Raw genomic sequence first — 18,482 nt, 5'->3', positions numbered from 1 at the left:
AGAGCAAGAAACCACAAATAAAAAAATAATAAAAAAATGGACTTTTGCGGAATGTAAGAGATAAAGCTTCTACTATACTAAATTTGACTGTCCCTTGTTGACGAAGATTAGAAGTATCTAAAGAAGCGACTCACAAATCATGTATATGAATATTGTATGAAAGCAATAATGCCAATTAAATCGTCACATGAGAACCAGAGGAACGTAACTCCATTTTCGTAGGTTTACAGGCGAGAAGGCAAAAATGTTATTTTCTTAGAAAGATGTGTTTTTAAGATGGTAATTGAGCTAGGGAAAAAGTACCGTATTTCGTCCCCGCGCCTAATTTCGTCCCCCGGTTTATCTACGTTGATAAGCGCCGCAACCTGTTGGCACCTAACTGAAATTTACTTAAAGGACCAAATTGTGAGCTGGACGTTTTTGTTTTGTAGTGATCATTCTGTTGTTTAATAATTATCAGAAGCAAGAATGTTTTGTTTTCCTGGTTGTGACACTCTTAGCATCAAAGGTAAGTAAACGCACCACAATTTTCTGTCTACAAATAGACTATAATGTCTATTTTAAGATTGGAAAGTTGTAATTGTTTGAAGCACACTATCGTACTGCTATGTGCACTTGTCGTCATATTGGAGAATGGGTGAGTTCGTAATTTCGTCCCCTTAGGTATACCTAATTTTCCCCCCCAGGACGAAATTTGGAAAAAAATGTTTCTCTCTTGTCTCGGTTTAGATGTTAAAATAATGGAATTGATTATTCGTTTCCCATCTAATTTCAGATACCCTTGTCACTGAATCTCCTCACATGACAAACGTCAGAAGATGGATGAGAAGAAAAATATTTCTAGTTGTGTATCTACTGATATAAATAAACCTTTAAAAAGAGGCACGAAAAGAAGACTTCTGGAAAGTTCTGCAGAAAGTAGCCTAAAATATCTAGACATTTTGGGGAAGTCCTTCTCCGCAGACAAGAAAGGGGAAAAGTGGATACGTGTACACGGTGCTTTCAATGGTGTCACGGATTGTTTTTCCCCTCCTAGTAAATCATTTACTGGTATGTGTGATGTATGCCTAGTTTAAATTCTTAAAAAAAAAAAAAAAAACCTCAATGCAGTTTAGTGAAGTATAATATTTCGTTCTCTAAGTATTACTTAGGGTAGTTTTTTTTTTTTTTTTTTTTTTTTTGTAAGACGTTGCAAGTAGCAGGCTATTACGAAGTGGATATTATTTTCAAAGAAACTAGTGTCCTATTTGCCATTTTTATAGGCGTAATGTTTCATTTTCTTAAGTATTAACGGGTTTTTGAAAGTGACGTTGCATGTGGCAAAGTATTACAATAGTAGACATTATTTTCGAAGAAACTCATAGGCCTAATTTTCATTTTTATACGCATTATGTTCCAGTTTCCGAATATTTCGTATGTATTGGCGTTTTTTGTGTAGTACCTTTATAAATGAAGCAATTTGTACACTTAGAAATGAAACTTACATATTCTTTTCTCTCAAAATACTGGGGTACGAAATTAGGAACACTTATTTGAAAATCAAAAATTCGTACTTTTTAATATTTTTCAGCAGTTCTTTTATTTTATTATTATCTTTCCAAAATGCAATACGGCATGTCTTAGCTAAGTATCCAAACTAAAATAGTATATCATTTCTATGTATCTAAACCTATTATTGTTCCAACAGGAGTAAAAAAACAAATGGATGACGAAATTTGGGTACTTTCCCCTACATTACAACAGATGATCGGCAAGGAAAACAGATGGCGTTACGTTCCATTTACACCAAATGGTTCTTTCAAAATTATGTCCAAACATGAAGAAAACGAAAACTGCATTTTTGGAGTTACGTTCTTTTGGTTCTCATGCGACGAAATGATCACTCAAGTTATAATTCGTGCGGATAACCCAATAGAATGCGATGTTGCTTGAGAGCAACACTGCCCAATAAAGGGTTAAAAGAGAAGAAACAAAATCGGAATCGAGCTCAGGGCTCCCACACACAAAGCGAGAACGCTAGCTGTTTACTAGCAACGAGAAACATATGCATTTCTTGGAGGACACCAATAAACTAACCTGACCAAACAATAATAAAGATAACAGCGACATTATTATCAGCCTTATCATTAGTATTCACTATTCTGTTTGTTTATATTATACCAACTCAAGATTCTCTAATATCATGATTCTTTCCAACTTCTGTCCTGACCCAGTGACGTGTTACTATGTAGCAGAAGAAAAGCGATAAGACGCTAACTGCATTCTTGATTGCTTCTCTCTGAAGGAAACTTCACTTGCCTCTCAGCGAATAGCAGACGCAGCAGGAGGTGTTGCTACGGTGATTGTGTGTAGTTTTGTCTCTGAGGGTGTGTGTGAATATATTCGTCGGAGATGGTAAGTGTAAAATTAGAAATAACAGCTAATACTACCTTATATGGAGGTTCTTGAGATTATAGCCAGTGTCAGGATCATCCCGTGGGTTAGACGTTTGCCCGATACCCCGCCGCGCAAAAGGGGGAAAAGAGTTTGGTCCTTCAGGAAAAGTAATAAGTTGACTATTTTTAATTCAGTCTTGGGATTCAAAATATTTAGAAATAATCATAATTTTATAACATTTGAGGAGGTGCCAAGCGAAAGGGCACATGTCACCAAAAATTTGAAATTGAGATTTCAATTTAATATTATTTTCCGTTTCCATCTCTGTCGAATACAATACACCATTTCAACCAGAAAAATACTGTCCCTATATTTTACACGGGACGATTGTAGTTTGCAATCATATCATTACCCTCGAGGGCTTATTGTATAATAATAATAATAATAATAATAATAATAATAATAATAATAATAATAATAATAATAATAATAATAGTTCCGTATTGCCAGAAACTGTTTCAGGGTAACATGTGTCTTTTGGAAATGCAGCTCTCATTTTTACGCCTGTATACTATTAATGTCGTGAAGCACACTCTTATTGAGATGTATATCATTAATGTTAAAAGTCAACGTTGGCATGCTGGAGCTCATACTGTAACGGTTTGCCTCAGTGAAACGCAAAATATGCATTTTAGTTTGCAATAATCGGCATAGCAGTTACTGCATGTTTCACGTTGCGTTGCATTGCGTTACCCAAATTTTGCGAAGAGTGGTACAGAATGAGAGAATTGGATACATGGCATTTTTCTCCCCAGTCTCCTCTGAATCGACTGTACGGGCTTGGCCAGTATATACCATCTTGATATGTTATATATTTGACTTTTCATCCCATTTCCAGTTCAACAAGAAAACAAATATGAATTAGCATATGTAGAGGTTGATTAACAGGCAGTAATAGCCACAGGTGTCGATAGTGTAAGGATGAAGAAGCGAGGGAACACTCTCCTCTCAAAGTTTGCTCCTCTAACCCCAGGATCTGGGGACTATTTATCAAAGCTAGTAATCTTGTGATATATTTTTTATAAATAGGAAAATATCATGGAGCAGAAACACTAGAATAATAGTAAAAATCATTTCTAGATACTAGTAGCATAATGTTCATACCTCTAATTTGTCATGATTTTATGATATAGGCAATTGTAAAATTTTTATTTTGAAAAATTTCACAGTACTGTTACAAGGCTAGTAGTTTTGAGAAATAAGCCTCTCGATATCTTTACTTGTATATTTGATAACGAAACGGGTCTTCCGAAAATTATACAGAAATCGATACCACTGGCAACAGGGGATCTAAACGGCTCAAGAGGCAAATTTGTGGTTCGGGAAAAAGCTACTTAACCGTCTGTCTCTGTATCTTCGTAAAGAAGTATATTATATGTTGTAAAAACAAATTACCTGTAGATAATTAAATCAGATTAAACTTTTGGAGTGATGAAGTAACTTCACTGGTCCGCGGACTAACGGTTGAGAAGCATTGGGGTAATGTTCTGAATGATAGTCAATCTGAATGATGGTCAATTCTTGTCACTGTGGACTTTGAAGGCGGAGATCTTATCCTAACCTAGCTTTAACACTCTTACAGAAATAGAACTACAGTTGGCTAAATAAATAACCAGTAACTCAATGACCTATGTCAATACAAAGTGCTGTTTCTCCACTCAGTGCTGGAAAAGAAGCTTATTTGTTGGTTTTTCAACGTCCATACGTTCTCTCTTCAACAAGAACTGCTAAAGGATTTGTAACATCATCATTGAATCAGACCATAGGATTTCCTACTACATCTTTTTGGTTAAAAAAATCGTATTAAACGGCGCCATTTGAGTTTGAGATAATATATACTTTAATTAGTAATATTCAGTGGTGCCATTCAGCTTGTTCGCACCGGTTCGCTAGAACTGGTTGTTAAAATATTTCGAGTTCGTAGAATCGTTTGTTATAGCCAGACATAACAGCAATTTTCCCAATTATATATATATATACCCAGGAACAGTAAATTTTAGTTGAACTATCTTTGTTTCTAGAAATTCTTACAGCTAAAGGGTTAAAATATGATCTCTCAGAACAAGGTATAAGCGTTTATTTCTTAATCTAAAATGCTTTGATATCAAGAATAAGAACTGGAATCATATGAATGTAGTGGTGAGGGTTATTTATATTTGAAACGCACATACTATTATCAATAATTGTTGATCCAACTGAAATTTTCCTTTGGTGTATCCACTTACCAAATTTGAGCTTCTTAAATGTATGAGCTCTCGTGCCCTTTGTAATTGGCGCCGACGCCGATCATTTGAACTTTGTAATATGCACGGCCCCGGGCTCGATGGGGCACATAGAGAGTTAGGATCACATATTAAACTGTACGTGTAGATAATATCCAATAAGCTTCGGGAAGACCAATTAAAATAAATTTCATTCTATTAAGCCTATTTTGGGCAATTGGCAGACATTGTCAGACTTTAATCGAAGAGATAAAATGATTTTGGAGCGCTTGTGTATCCGGCATTCTCAGCTCAGCTATCCCTATTTAGTGCATAACGTCAACTGTCCTAATTGTGAAAACTATCGTCCTGTTCAGTAATCGGTACATTATTCAGTGGTGCCCACCCCCCCTTATGTCTATGACGCACCCCCCCTCAATTGTCTATCCGTAGGTGTTCTTCCATGAAAAAATCTTCTTTTCGATTAATTTTACCCCCCCCCATCAAACATATTTATATAGATTTTTACCCCCCCCCAAATATTTCAATGACGCAGTTTGCGTCATAGCCCCCCCTTGTGGGCACCCCTGCATTATTGTAGTATTAAAATTCCAACCTTATAATTTGTTTAGAACTACTAAAATTCTTAGGGCCTTATGCAGATTCTTTCTAACGTGTGATTAGTGTCATACTAAAGAGTTCAACTAACATGTTTCCTGCAGTAGTCATTCCTTTAGTATGATGCTAATCATGCGTCAAAACGATTCTGCTTAAGGCCGTAAGTTTTTTAATACCTAAGTTAATCAAGAGTCGGTAGAAAATTGCACCTTCTGTGCGGTACAGTTTTCTTTTCTTTCTTTCCTTTTTAAATAAAGGATAGGGTTTACAATCAGCATATTGGTGTTGATGTTTCAAATAGATATCTAATCACTCTGTGTTTTTCGTACAAGGGACGAAATAACAAATACATTTTTCGCTACGGTGTCTAGAAATAGGCCTAATTGTGCTAACTAATCAAAAATAAGAATCTACAGGTGAAGTGATATGGGCTAATGTGTCGTATTTTATTTTCATACTATCGATAGCAGCAAAGGAAAGACGATACTTTTCCACAAATAAAATACATTTATTTGTTTGACATACAGTATTTTGTGCATTGAACGTGGTGGGTAACAGTTTGAACAGTATTTGTAAGTACAATAAAAATTGTCACGTAGTTTTTTTTTTTATTTTATTTCTTCACATATTGGGGAACGTGACTTTGTGCCCAGCCTGTATTTTGATTTTTATTCCCCTTTCGAAACATTTTCGGGAAGAAAGTCTGGATGGACGGGCAGACACACGAAAATATCTTATTCTACGCATAGTTCTAGCAATCTCAGAAAGTATAAATAAGTTTACATATATTTTTTCTTTCTCCATCATTACAAGACTTCAAAACTCGTGTACTCACTCGAAAATAAATAAACCTCTAGTCTACTTGTAGATACCTATAGTTTCTTTTCTTTTCTTTCTTTTTTTTTTTAATGAAAATAGTAAGAATTGTAAACTTCCTAAATTCTATCCGTAATATTGGTTAACTTTCCACATTTTTATTGTTTCGTAACTAAGGATTTGGTTGAGATACGTAATTGGAAAGAACACAAAATAATTTTATAACACTTTAATAATAGTCATGTGTTTGATCTCTTAATACATGTATAAAACTATATTTCTATCCTAATTACCATTATAATTGGAGGGAGTAAATACGAAAGATCATTGTAATCATATAAATTTCAAGGGCACATATCAGAACAAATGATAAGAGAGAAAAGATTATGCGATCTGTAGCAAAGTGTGACATAACAAACAAAGTGATAACGTGTTTGCCCTCTGAACTGAAGCTGTATTCATAAGGGAATATTTCTAAGTACTTTTTTTAAAAAAATTATATTTCGTATCAGAAACTTATAACAGAAGTTTATCAACGTGAAAACTCAGAGAGACTTTGCGATTATCTTTAAAACTTTTAGTATTTCGATTTCAAATTTCGTAATAAGTTATATGGCGGATACAAAATAAATTAAATTCTTTTGTTATTTACTTTTATCTTTCGGTGCTTTATCCAGTCTTCTCGATTTCGGAGGGGAATTTAAATCTCTAGGGGAAAACTATTCATCACCTGCACACTAAATCCTATATATTCAAAATTATGGAGTCCCCCTAAACATGTATGGATAAAACACTGCAATCTTTGCTTGTGGACTGTGTAGGCTATTGTGTGTGGGGCAAGAAGAGCCATACTAGAGGGAGCATAGTAGTGGCCTACTGAATAACACGATTGTAAGGAGGATTGTGAGGGAAATTATCAGGGTTTATTTCAGAAATCTTCCTGTGGGGGTATTTTTGAATGCGTGGAGGGGAGAATAATCGAAGTAACTCCAAGGTGTATTTACAAAAGTCTATAAGACTTAAGATTCTCCTCCTGCACTAAAACTTAATCCAGACTTCTATTTATTTGATATGTAAAACATAATGGGCCTTATGGAAAGTTGTCCTGAGGTGTGATTAATGCCATACTAAAGAGTTCGAGTTGAGTTGATTTTGAGTTTATCGTCCCGTTCAGCAGCGAGGCTATATGAGACATGGACCTACTGATTAACGTGGAATCCGAACCACATGAGATCCTACCGGGAATCGAACCCGGGTCTCCCGCGCCAAAGGCGCGTACGCTAACCGCTTACCCAGGGAGGAGCTCTCTAAAGAGTTCGACTAATGTATGTTTCCTGCAATAGTCAGGCCTTTAGTATGACGCTTATCGTATGTCAAAACGACTCTAGTTGTTGAAGTTGACTAGAGGGTTTACTCTACGGATACTCCATAAAATAAAAGATTTTTAAAAAGTTACATTTTTTACGGTACTATTTGGTTTCTCTTTATTTCAACATGCGCATGTGTTGAAGTGATTACCGTACTAAATAAATTTGTAAGTAATAAATATATCTTATTATGATACAAAACCACCTAAACCAAGTATATATATATATATATATATATATATATATATATATATATATATATATATATATATATATATATATATGTGTGTGTGTGTGTGTGTGTGTGTGTGTGTGACTATGAATTCAAAACTGCTCTCTTTCTGTTTACTGACTTGGGATTTCTCTAAATTATTACAGGAAAAAAAGTTTAGTTTCAACTAGACATAGCGTTTGAAGATTTTCAAAGTAGCACTTCCTTACACTAATTTAAGTTACAATAATCAATAACGAAAATATTTGCAATTTATTATACATAAAACTCATATAGTTATCTACATTTTATTGCAAATTTCAAATATTTTAAATTTAATACCAGACGATTTATATACCAGAGAATTAAATATAACAAAAGTACTTATTATTTAATATAATACATTATTAAATCTTGTTCCTTATTTAAATTAAATGCATTCCTTATTTAAACTAAATGGGTTCCATTTTGTCTTTTGGATACATGCAACTCAAGAATCTGAATCACTTGTAAAAATTCTTCACTTTGAATATCTCTTTCAATGGGAATCCTCATGTAGTGGTCTATGATGAACTTCCGAGTCTATTTCTTAGTGGTCTCATTATTCTGCTAATTCTGCTGTTGAAACAAGCACAGTTAACACGTGAGCCTTTTATCTTAACCCAACCTAGGTCCAACATAACATAGAGATGAACTCATTAATGTTGACACACTGTCATTCACACGTTTTCCAAGAATTTGAAGGATTTTTGGATCTGCTTGTAAATGATATTCATCTATCGCATGAAAACTGAGATCTCTATAATCTCACATTTTTATCGGCTGAATATGAACGCAAGTTTTAAACAAGGAATACAAGTAGTTTAAACGTACTGCGTCTCTGTCAGCTATTACTGTGTTGGTATATTTAAGAAGTATTTCCGAACATTTTTCTTCTTTTACTACATCTATCATAGTTTTAACCATTTTCTGGGGAGAGGTGGGGGTAATACCTCCTCTTTCAACCCCCTGAAAGAAACACGGGAAATAATAGTTTTACTCGTTGTTGAAATTTAGGATCTTTTTTCAGCACTGAGGCTATATGAGACGTGAACCTAGTTTAAGGTGAAATCCCAACCATCGTAATGCGTTCGATTTTTTAGACGTTAACCCATTGAGAATCGAACCCGAAATCCCGTGGACCAAAGGCGCGCGCTAACCACTTGACTAACGAAGGGGTAAATTCGCATGTTGTAAAGTGTATTAAGAAAGTATTTTAGTTTTGAAGAAGTTTAATTTGCCAAAACTCCTTTACCCTGTCTGTACATCCGTCCAAGAGACAAACAATCTCAAGAATACTTCACCAATCAACACCAAAATTGGGGATATGTAGAGGGTCGAAAGCTAGGAATCGAGTTTCTTTTTGAAGTCGATATTGAAACCAGAAGTTGTAGAAATTAACAATTTCCAGTTTTCATGTTGATTACTATAGAGCAAAAACGGTAATAAATAGGAAAAGATGTTTTTTCTGCAATTGGTTAAACGTCCCAAGAATGCGTTATATCTCTATCATTAACTCTACTAAAACCGGAAGTGGCAGAAATCCACTACAACTTCTGGTCCCAATATTGATTTACATCGAGTAAAAACGCTGAGATAGCAGGAATCGGTTTTACTGAATCGATTTACCGTTCTAGTATTAGACACCATCTTATCTCTTAACCTCTATTTGAACTTGTGTTTGAAACCAACCGCTTCCTGTTTTAACGTTGATTGTTATAGAGTGAAAATGGTAATATATAGCGGTTTTCTGTAATCAACTAAATGTCCTAAGAATATATTCCATTTCCATTCTACTAAAACCAGAAGTGACAGAAAATCAACCATTTCCGGTTTTAACGTTGATCGCTATGGAGTACAAACGGTAATAGATAAAGCAAGGCTGTTTCCTGCAATCGATTAAACATTTCAAAAATACATTTCATTTCCATCCTTAAATTCCTACTAAAACCGAAGTCTATAAATCCATTACGACTTCCGGTTTCAATATTGATCTACCTAGAGCAAACAAGCTAATAGATAGCGAGAAGCGGTTTTATGGGATTGATTTAGCGTTCTAAGGATAGGCCATCTTCTATCTTAATCTCTATTCAAAGCGGAAGTGATATAAATCAACCACTTCCGGTTTTAATATTGATTGCTATAAAGAGAAAACAGTAACGGATAGTGAAAAGCGGTTTTCTGTAATCAATTAAGCCTCCCAAGAATATATTCCACCTCCACTCTAATTTCCCTACTAAAACCGGAAGTAATGTAAATCTACTACCCTTCCGGTTTAAATAATAATTGAAACAATATCACACAATACAGATAAACTCCTTCACGTTATATACAAATGACACTACTACTTCTTCGTTCATAATAATTTGTATATAAGCATTCTATTCATTGCTTCTGCTTTTCGCCAGTGACATTCTGCAAACTTCCACAGATCTTTATATACTCCTACAAGCGGTGAAAAAAAAATTGGTTCTTTTTGGTCTAATTTCAAGTTCCTTTATTTTTATATTACTCACAAAGAATAGGAGCACAGAATACACGTAGAGGAACTTTTCGTTTCAGAAAGTACATATGTATGTCTTTTCTATGAGTAATTTCTTTGTGAAAATTTAGTTTCCCTTTTCAGCGTCGAGGTTATACGAGACGTTTAACTTTATATTTCTCTCAACATAATAATACAAAGACGTATCTTGAACGTCGAAGGGACATTAGTTCCGGGATACTGAGATATATATATACTGCACGTCCAATTGTCCCCGGAAACAGAATTTTCTATAGGATTCCTGTGGGACGTTTCCGGGTTGTTTTCTCCTGGTACAAGACGACCTTTATGTTTCCAGACAAGGGATATATTTAAATCCAAGTTAAACCTCGTGAAATATCCGCTATCCTTAAATTTCTACTGCGAGGCTGAATGTTCTGGGACATTTATGGTTCTGTGAGTCGTTCAAAGGCCATCTCGCGGACATGTTGTGTCATTATCTGGATCTCTTAAAGCTTTTTGTTGTCAACTGACTTGAATTTCTATAAAATATTATTAAAGATATTTAGAAAATTCAGCAGAAAATTTAATTTATTAAATGTGGCAACATTGCGATTTATTTCGTACAACTTATAAAACATTATTGTATCATATTGTTGATTATCTAAAATTGACAAACTTTTGTTTTCTGTTTTTAGAGGAAATTTACGTTCAGAGGTTTGATGGCTCCTGTGTTTACGCCGATTTCAAGTGATGGGTACGTATTTTGTATCTTTAAGTTTTATGTCCATTCATTATATGGTTGTATGCAGGCGATTAAAATTATATCCACACTTTCAATTTTCACATCCTTCAACGTTAGATAACCAACACTGCACTGAAGATTAGTTTGTTCAAAACATATCAGTGTAGCAAACTTCAAAACAGTAGAATAAAATCAAAGCCTCTGCAACGAATAAAAATAGGTAAGAAGACATCGTTTAGTATCTACAGAGTTATTGATATAATGAAAAAGTTACAAAGTGATTTTATTTAATCTTAGACATAGCAAGGAAAAATCAATCTTGTTCAAACTTTCATTTTGTTTCACATGATACAGTATTTTGTAAAATCTCTGGATGTTTTACATTATTCGTTTTAACGTTACCTTCGCTTTTGTTACTTTTCAGTACTAATATCTCTACTGAAACTTTATTAAAAAATATCACGTCGTGCGGGGGGATTTGACTCCCATCTTTGTTTTGTGATTTTTTATTCGCAAAACTATCGTATTTTTCATTTAAAAAAGAAAAGAATTATTATTAAGTGTCGTTTACACATTAAATAAAACAAGAATATTTTCTATGTTGAAGTCGGAAGTGGACGGGGCACCAGTGATCCTAAGATAGTGTCCACTATGAATTGCTAAAAGAAAATAAATAGTTCCTCCTTACGTCATTATGTATTTATTTATACAATATTTATTTTTAATATATTACTAGCTGAACCTACGCTCTCTACACAGCGCATCATTCGCATATGAGCATAAATCTCCTTCTCATTCCTCACAACGTATGTACATGTTCCTTTACAGACACAAGTGAAAGACGTCTTGATTTTTAAAAAAATCGGCAAGGAGTGCCATAAAGGGGAGATTTTCGATTATTTTTTTCTCAATATCTCGCACCGTTTGCAAGATTTAAGCGTACTTCCGGTTGGAGTTTCTAATTCATGTATAACCAGTGTTTTCTTTCTTCTTGCATGCAGTATGTAATAAGCAAATACATTACATATACAATTAATTATAATGTCATTTACATATGGTGTTCATTGGGCAAAACACTCAAAAAATAAAGATTTATCTTAGACTCGAGAAATGGTTATCCTTCCTTTTTCATTATTATTTGGCCATGAAACAAACGCCTGAGACATATACAACCCCAATATACAACAATATGGTGTTGGAATGTATGACGCATAGGATATGATGTTTTAGTTTTTTTTTTTATTTTCTTAATTTCAACGCTTCCAGTGTACCCTTAAAATGTAATAAAGAAATAATGGTCATGCTTTTTAAATATTCAATTAGAACTGGACAATCTACGCAAAATTTGCAATCGATCAGTGAAAACGTCATCTTTCTAGAGCCTGTAGTTTCCGAGATCTCATTGTCGAAAAGATTGGCCACAAACATATAAATATCCTCAACTTATAGTTTAAAATAACTCGAAAGATGGAAGCACAACTCACATGCATTGATTTTAGAGAAGGCTTATTAAAATACAAAGCCTTTGAACAATAATTTGATATCATAAACTTTATGAAAAAGATATAGTTAACCAATTTAGACTATTTAAAGTACAAATACTTAAAATGTTTGTCTCTGTTAAACGTGAAATCACACATAACCGTAAATGAAAGATTTGAAAGCTAAAGTTATAGATTGGAGCTCAGGCGCTTGTAATTATACTTAGCTGGTTTCCAGCTTTCTCACTAGAGGCACTCTTGTAGTGTCAAGTCTAGGCTGAGAATATTACGCGTTTGTGGACGCAAGCGTGGCAGTTCTCAGTTTTTGGGCGAGAGAGTGAGAGAGATCAAGGGTTTCACCCGAGTGGAGGCTGCACTACCGTACACATTAGTGTACTAATTTTTGGAAGCTTTTGCTTCATCATTCATCACTCATCACATCATCTGTACTGCAATAGACATCTGCTACACTTACATACACAGCGTTCTGGAAATTATCTTGTCCGGCTACTATGGCCAGTGGACAACATCCTGGTCTTCCGCCTGCAGTTCCTACAGCTTCTACTGTCTCTACGAAAGTAGAGAAGCGCAAAAGTTACAAGGACGCTTTTATCACTTCAGATCACGATCGCGGATTAGTGGGTAATCCTATCGACGGCGACCCAGCAACTACTCCAAAATCTCCTCACAAAAAGCATCACGATGACAATATCAGCATCGCCAGTTCAGACGACAGCTCTCGCCTAATGATTGTTGATGGCATTCAACAATTTCCTCAGAAACCACAGACAGAAATTCATAACTTTCTACTCCAGGATTATGATCCGAAATTCCGGAACACCAAACTTCTACTCCAGCAACTTCTCAAATATCGACCTCGTTCAGAAATCACACAGATCATTCAAACTCAAAACGGATACATTATCAAATCGCCATTACCTAACTTTGCAACAACAGTCAGAGACAAACATAGTTTTGAGATATTTGGAAAAACAGCAAAACTCACAAAACTGAACGACAACCGTAAGAAACAAATGCCACCACCCAGACGAACTCCTGTTCTATCTGTAGTCATCCGCGGTGTTGATCCGTCTTACAGTGACGAAGAAATCGAAGAGGAACTACACCACGAGGGATACACCTTCAAAAAATGCATACGCATTAGAAATAATCAAGGAGCTACTTATAAGGTCAGGGTACTGACAGAGTCGCAGGAAACTGTTGACGACCTGCTTGAACACGGAGCATTCATATACAAGCAAAGACATAGAGTGGAACCATCCAAAACATCGCCTCCTCTTCCCATACGCTGCGATCGATGCCAGGAATACACTCATCCTACGCCTAAATGCGTAAATCCGTTTAAATGTGGCTACTGCGGTGGCCCTCATCCTACCCGCTCTTGTCCAAATATGCAACGGCCGCCTGAGTGTTCAACTTGCCATGAACGTCATCCAGCCTATAGCTATAAATGCAAAGCCAAACCTACTCCAGAAGAAGCCAAACCTGAACTAGTAGTTCCACTTAGAATACATGACGCACAGAATCAAACTTCCGAACCCAGCACATCTGATCAACCAATTACTATTAAACAGCTTCTTGCCTTCATTACTCTTACTCTACAAAACATCCATCCGTTTGCACGTCCCTTAGTTCTACAACACGTCCAATATGCTGCTCAATCAGTCTTCCATCTTCAGTTCCAAGCGACTTACAATGGTCCAACTGCCTACTTTCATACTTTCCCATCTTCACAAACCTTCTAAATATCATCTCAGTATGGACATTATGGGTATTATTTTTCTGTTTGCTAACATACGCTCTCTCTGCACCCACAAAATACTATTTGAACAACTGTTACTCGAAGAGAAAGTCGATGCTTTTCTTCTTAACGAAACACATCTGACTCCCAAACTGAAATGCAAATTACCAGGATATACGATCATTCGCAAGGACAATACTTTACCAGCACGTCGGGCAAATGGCGGGGTCGCTGTTGGGTTTTCACCTCACATCCCATATCGTATCCACACTCCAGCAATTCAGAACCTTCCAGAAAATCTAGTAATCACTCTTTACTACAAATCCGATTATATTACAGTGGCCACTATCTACGTCCGCCCAGGGCATCCAATTCCTCTGTCATTTTTTCAATACATATCGAACACTTTTCAGCGTTACATCATTCTAGCCGATATCAATTTCCATAGTCGTTCCAATAGGGACCAAACTCATTTTTTGAATTTCATTCTCACCAATACGACGGGCACTTTTCATCATCTACCTAAACCAACCAGACCTGAATCAAATACCACACCCGATATCGCTATCACGTCTGCCTCTGTAACGCCACGCTCCACTATAGATGTCCTTGATCCTTTCGGGAGTGACCATGTGCCCATAAAACTCAGTATCAAATGCCGTAACCCCCGACCTCTCGACGCACCCCCACCTCGCATGATTCCTCGATATGACAAAGCGGACTGGGAGAAATATCGAACATACCTCACTGAACATCTCGAAGGCCTAAATCCTCCTACAACAGAGTCAGAGTTATATCAATCATTAGAGACTATCACCAATCATATCAATGAAGCATCTGCACAATATATACCACAATCTCAATATGCACCACACAAACCTAAACTTTCACCACAATATCTTGCCATGGTAAAACGATCACGTCAGTTCTTCCGTGAATATACTCGCACAGGAAATCGAGAGGCACTTAGACATCACAGAGCACTCCAGCGCACTGTTCACAATTATGTTAAAGCCTTTAAATTAAGACAATGGATCAAAACTTGCAATTCTCTCTCCGAAACCTCTCATCCTACTCGATATTGGAAACGGCTAAACGCTCTCTCTGGCAAATATACCAAAACTTCATACCCGATCATCATCAATGACTCGCCTTTAGACTCTGATCTGGACAAAGCAAACGCCTTCGCCACTTATCTCCAAGATATCTTTACACCGCTCACTCCCGAACATCCAGTTCGCAATCACCCAGTGGATCACTTCGACTTTTCTTCACCTCATCTTCAGCCAAACAGTACTCACCCGCTTAATACATCACGTCCTCTTACAAAGCCCATCACTCCAGAAGATATTAGCACAGCTATTGCACGAAAACGAAACACCGCACCTGGCACTGATAACATCTCATATCGACATATCAAGGAAAGTCCATACGCAGTATTATATATTCTTTCTCTCATCTTTACATTCATCCTTCGCACTGGCTATATACCATTACAGTGGAAAACTTCAAAGGTACTGATGTTTCTCAAACCCAACAAACCCGCCGACTGTGTCTCCTCATATCGACCTATTCAATTGACTCCAGTCTTCAGCAAAATCTTAGAAAAGATTCTAGTATACCGTCTTCATACACATCTTTCCAGATATAATTTATTACCATCACATCAAGCAGGTTTTCGTCCAAATTTCAGTATTAATGATCAGTTATTCCGCCTTCTCAATTACATCACAAATCACTATAATACTTCCTGGCCATCTTGTTTAACTCTTTTTGATCTTGAAAAAGCTTTTGACAAGGTTTGGCACCATGGCCTTGTTTATAAACTTCTCAACTTTCGTCTTCCTCTTACTTACATCAGATTCATATATAATTTCCTGTTCTGTCGCCTAGCATATGTTACCATTAATCATACCCTCTCTCATCCAATATTTCTTCATTCTGGTGTACCGCAAGGATCGTCTCTTTCTCCATTATTGTATCTTCTCTATGTAGCCGACTTTCCAACTCTGCCCGATAATATACACGTTTTTCAATACGCAGATGACACCGCCTTCTTAGCGCTGGGCAAAACCATCCATCAACTAAATACTTCTATGCAATCCGCCATAGATTCATTTGTCCAATGGTGTAAAGTGTGGCGCTTAAAGATCAACGCTCTCAAGACACAAACTATAGTTTTCCTACACCCTAAAAAGCGCACAAAAGTACAGAGAAATCCCAAGCTCCTTCATCTCACAGTCAGCGATACACGTCTTCCACTCAGCAAAACAGTAACATATTTAGGACTTGTCTTAGACACACATCTCACCTGGAAGGCCCATTTGCAGCACATCACCACCAAAGCTTACAATCGTCTTAATTTACTCAAACGTCTTACGTCTTGGGGTCTCAGTCCAAAAACTGTACTCAATACCTATAAAGTATTTCTACGTCCGGTCATCACATATGCTCATCTAGCCTGGATTGCCGCACCACTCTCATTCTACAATAAATTGAAGATATTGGAACGACATGCACTGCGCATTGCTTACAGAATCAAACTACCCAGTCCGACATACGAACTATATCAACGCATGACCTTTCCACATATTCTTTTCCATCTTGAGTCTCTCCGTCTTAAGTACATCACCACTCGTCTTGAGGATCACCACCCACTCCTCATCGATACAATGACAGCACACATCGACTTTCCACTTCGTGCCCATCTTCTCCATACACCATTGGCGCTGCTTTTTACCCTCTATCACTACACTCTTCCTCCGAATCACCATCATCTCCTCTTAGCCGCAGAATTGAAGGACGACGTCATCCCACCCTTCATATGTCCATCATTCGCACAGTAACTCCTTTGTAACTAATCTGGGCTCCCGCTGTCTTTTCATCAATGCTTGGAGTAGCCCCCAAGCGAGAAGAATAACATGCATCTGTCCACTAACATAACCCTGTATTGTGTATGCTGTGTATCGCACTTCATCACATCATGCTCATCACCTCCATCATCACTTCATGATTGTGATCCAAAGATCACAATGTCCCTCCGAAAAGTGAGATAATAAATAAATAAATAAATAAATAAATAAATAAATAAATAATAAATGCAATCCACAATCTTCCTTCATTGTTTCACCATTTCCTTTCTCTTTATCCTTCACCATCCACATATCAGTATACAAATATCACATAGACCAACTCCCACTGTTCTTCCTATCAGTTCCCATGCATCTACCTTCCCATAGAGGGCGTAACCCTCGCACGGGTGGCTAGCCGCGGCTAGCAAAAAAAAAATAAATAAATAAAAAGCTTGTAATTGCTATTGTAGCATTTGAATAGATAGATATTTTATTTATTGCGTTTATTTATCATTGAGAGCGCAACGTGATAGGGTTTGCCATCCTAGTCACTGCGCTGTTTCTCAAGTTGTTCCGGCTTCAATTATTCTGCAATAAACGTTGTATAATACTAACAAGAAAACTCATAAAGGTAACAAGTGTCTCATACATAGTTAAAATGGAAAAAAGTAACAAGAATAGTAAGAAAAGTTACTCTCTCTCTCTGCTTACGTGCAGTGAGCCTTCTTCTATTCGAATCATTTGTATACCAGTTGAGAAAATTTATTGAAGATGTATTTTCGATTGACGCAAATGAGCGACGAACCAAACTAACATGCACAAATACAGCGACACACGATCAGCGGAAAGGAAGAAAACTCTCATCTTCTCATTATTCAGATCCTTACATCTGATTTGCAGTAAATCCCCAAGTAAATGCTGTGCCTCTCTTGTACATTTTGTTTTTCAAATCATATAGACGTTTATAGTCATGTACATAAGAGTCTGTCCGAACTTTGTACAGTTTTCTTCTTGGCTCCACATCCATAAATTCAGCCATTTCGATCCACTCTCACACAGTGTGAGACACGGACTGAGGTAGATCACAAAATTTATAAATTAATCTCAGCTAGTTGAGATTATACTCAACCTTATGCATACGAAAAGTGAGAAATCACAGCGTAATTCATAAGTTCCGAGCATTTACTCAGGTACCTGAGATTAAACTTAAATGACGCCACGTTGTCTCGCATTTTATGCATACAACCTTGAGGTTAATCTTAGTCTTCAACAAAGAGTAAGATCTCACTTTTATGCATATAATCCATTGTTCTAGATTGTCAGCATTTCTCTAATCAATTGTGGAGAGCCTAGAACGAAGTTACTCTGTTCTCTCAGAGATAAATTTACAAAAGTAGCTTAAATCGTTTGGGCTTAATTTGTTATAGTTTTTTTTTTCAGAGTTTCTTCATTAATCGTTATTTTAAAAAAAC

General features: G+C 36.3%; 1 protein-coding gene across 1 annotated transcript in view; it reads left to right on the top strand.

Moving 5' to 3' along the window:
• Window positions 1-2,230: 2,230 nt before the first annotated feature.
• The window catches only part of LOC145675005 (N-acetylneuraminate lyase-like), a 67,954-nt gene continuing 51,702 nt past the window's right edge, over window positions 2,231-18,482 (top strand). Inside the window, exons 1-2 of the mRNA XM_081745358.1 lie at window positions 2,231-2,394; window positions 10,869-10,927. Coding sequence (XP_081601484.1) covers window positions 2,392-2,394; window positions 10,869-10,927 — 62 coding nt within the window. The 5' untranslated portion in view covers window positions 2,231-2,391. The remainder of the gene's footprint in view (window positions 2,395-10,868; window positions 10,928-18,482) is intronic.

The sequence above is a fragment of the Thermobia domestica genome, chromosome 2, assembly GCF_964235325.1.
Source record: "Thermobia domestica chromosome 2, izTheDome1.hap1.1, whole genome shotgun sequence".
Lineage (NCBI taxonomy): Eukaryota > Metazoa > Arthropoda > Insecta > Zygentoma > Lepismatidae > Thermobia > Thermobia domestica.
The sequence above is the reverse complement of the archived record's forward strand: the minus strand, read 5'-3'. Positions and strand labels throughout refer to the sequence as shown.